Source organism: Bombus vosnesenskii, unplaced genomic scaffold (assembly GCF_011952255.1).
Source record: "Bombus vosnesenskii isolate JDL3184/JDL3185 unplaced genomic scaffold, Bvos_JDL3184-5_v1.1 scf7180000016261, whole genome shotgun sequence".
Classification (NCBI taxonomy): Eukaryota; Metazoa; Arthropoda; class Insecta; order Hymenoptera; family Apidae; genus Bombus; species Bombus vosnesenskii.
Genome location: NW_022884330.1, coordinates 2,696,185 through 2,698,624, shown reverse-complemented (window position 1 = coordinate 2,698,624; position 2,440 = coordinate 2,696,185). Strand labels below are relative to the sequence as shown.

At 34.3% G+C, this 2,440-nt stretch overlaps 2 protein-coding genes across 7 annotated transcripts in view; both read left to right on the top strand.

The window, feature by feature from the left end:
• Positions 1-422: 422 nt before the first annotated feature.
• Positions 423-1,328, top strand: LOC117241820. The gene is made up of 2 exons (XM_033507972.1): positions 423-806; positions 934-1,328. Exons 1-2 carry the CDS (start codon positions 534-536, stop codon positions 1,282-1,284), a joined length of 624 nt encoding a protein of 207 aa, XP_033363863.1. The 5' UTR covers positions 423-533; the 3' UTR covers positions 1,285-1,328.
• A 339-nt stretch (positions 1,329-1,667) lies between these two features.
• Positions 1,668-2,440, top strand: part of LOC117241617 (GTPase-activating protein CdGAPr) — a 32,695-nt gene continuing 31,922 nt past the window's right edge. For 5 of the 6 annotated variants that reach the window (XM_033507499.1, XM_033507500.1, XM_033507498.1 and 2 more), the window contains exon 1: positions 1,668-2,026. The gene's annotated coding sequence lies outside the window, so the exon portion shown is untranslated. Of the gene's footprint in view, positions 2,027-2,109; positions 2,266-2,440 lie in introns of those variants that run through there. The other variant, XM_033507493.1, reaches the window with a different exon arrangement.

Below are 2,440 nucleotides of genomic sequence, written 5' to 3'. Positions count from 1 at the left end.
TGTGGCACAACATAAAGAATTCATATACCGACACCACACCACCTTTAGGTCCCACTGTTGATTTCTACATAACGAAGGTTCCTTTATCGGTAGGGAAGAACCTTCCAGTGTTGTGTTTCGTACCTAGAGGTCAGGATCCCACAGTACCGGTAGTTTCAAATCAGTTTATCCGTGATTATGGATACCATTATGTGGGACACGAATTTAGTCGTAAATATCGTTAAAAAAGTACGCTTTGTTACGATAATCATACTAGGGTAACGATTTATAGAATTATCTGAAACAGTTATGATAATATTTGTTGGTTTGCTAACTAAATGTTTTAAATCGTGTCATTTGAAAGTAGCATAATTTTTATGTATTATATAACCTTGTTACGTTCTTTTTATTATTTTCGATTCGTAAACAATTTCTTAAGTTTTATGTTTTATGTAAAATAGATATTAAGATGTTTCGAAGAATGGAACACCAGGTCTTCATATGAGAAAGTGAAGTACAGTTATATAGATGTTACATTAGTGAAAAATGACACAATGTATTATACGATACAAATCACAAATTATGGGCAATCTATAAATGATGTTTTATCATTTTCACGTGAAATATTTTGGAACTTCATTACCACAAACACCGTTTTTAAAAATTCAGTAATTGCTACAGTATGTAGTCAGAACGAATATAGCGACTCTCAGGAAACACTAGATATATATTTCGTGTCTAATCGTTTATCATTGGTGCATAGTAAGAAAAACGTAAATCTTATCAATTTCCTCTATCAGAAAGCCTACTTATCTTTTGTAATTAAGGTATGCAATATTTTATAGATGATACCGATTTATTTTTTGACATTACTAGCTTACTGAAGTGTTTATATTATATTGTGAAATCATACATGTATCTATTTTTATAAACTTTTATCTTTACACGTTACAGGATAAACTAATTTTTTCTGACAGAGAAAAATTCACGAATATTATATTGAACGAAATAATTTTATTACAGCAATTCAATTTCCATATAAAGTTTATGGTTCATATTAACCAAAACATGTTATACTGTAATCATATTACACTTGATAACCATTATAGATCATGTCATGTGCTTGCTATTGCTCTATCAAACGTAATTAAACATAGTTCAAGTATTGAGTTTAAGGAAAATTGTTTTTCTATGTTAAACGTGGAAAATTCACACGAGGTAGAAGCAGCACTTATGATTAAATTAATACCGTTAATTCATCAAAATTATAGCTTTTCTAGCATTAATCAATCAGAGGAAAAGTAACAGTTACATTATCTATACCATATTATTTCTAAAATGTAATAACAATTATATATATGTAACTTATTATACAAAAATTAATCTTACTGTTTAATTTAATATTCTACTTTGTAGAAGTAATAAGAAAAATAAATTTTATTTTATCAGTTTATTATTTTATTCGAATTGAATTGTTCCCATATAAACTATATATCGCGCAACCGATAGAATCCTGTGAAAATTATATATAATATTAAATACATCTTACCGTTTAACGCAATGTTCTACTATACAAATTGCTGGAAAACCTAAATACTTTTTTACTGAAATTGAAATGTTCCCGCCATAGGTTAGCGCAGCCGATAGAATCCTGCGCAAGTGTAGTTGCGCATAACAAGCGTAGTATTCATTCTTCTGCCCAGTCAAGACGCGAGGATCAGGTTAGGCAGGTCGGATTGACAGGAAAGTAGTGGAAACAGTATTTTGTGGGGGTTCGTAAATGAAGGTTAATTTCGCGGGCAACCCGGTGAAGTCTGTGGAGACGAACGAAGGCGATGCCACAACAGAACTGTCAACAAGATATCCGTATTGGTTTACAAGTCTCGCGGTGAATTAGCCAGGGACAAACATGGCTCGCGTTCCGGCAGACGTGTGTTTTTCTTCGTGGTGAACCTAGAGTACCTTTTTCTCGCTTCTTCGTCGTGCTCTCTGTCTCTGTTTCGCTAGGCAGGGATCCTCAACCTCGGGAGTGGTGATATTCACGCAAGTACGTAACGCATATACACACCCATTGTAACGCGCGTATTCACGCGGCTTAATGTATATTAATATACACGCTAGGTAAGGGAAGAGGAGCTTCCCTCTTGTTAGTATGCAAGTGCCGTTTCGGTGCCCCTTACGTGGCCTTATTTGCACTCGCGTACGATCGGCGCGCGAAACCAATCAAAATGACCGTTCTCCTTTTCGCATGATTTTTTTCAACAGTGTATATTACGTCCAACCCGTGTAAGTACGCTTTGTATCCAACCAAGTCTTTAGTCGTGATTTCGTTCTGAATAAAATTGCAGTCGCGTACGATCGTGTACGACGTACGAAACAAGTCAAAATGACCGTTCTCTTTTTCATATCATTTTTTTCAGTAGTGTATCTTACGCCTAACCTATGTATGTAAGTGTGTTTC

Bases quoted from the DNA above. Each gene is read 5' to 3' on its own strand.
- LOC117241820 (XM_033507972.1), top strand. From the start codon at position 534: ATGTATTATACGATACAAATCACAAATTATGGGCAATCTATAAATGAT. The intron at 807-933 runs GTATGCAATATT...TACACGTTACAG, and splicing joins ACTTATCTTTTGTAATTAAG to GATAAACTAATTTTTTCTGA.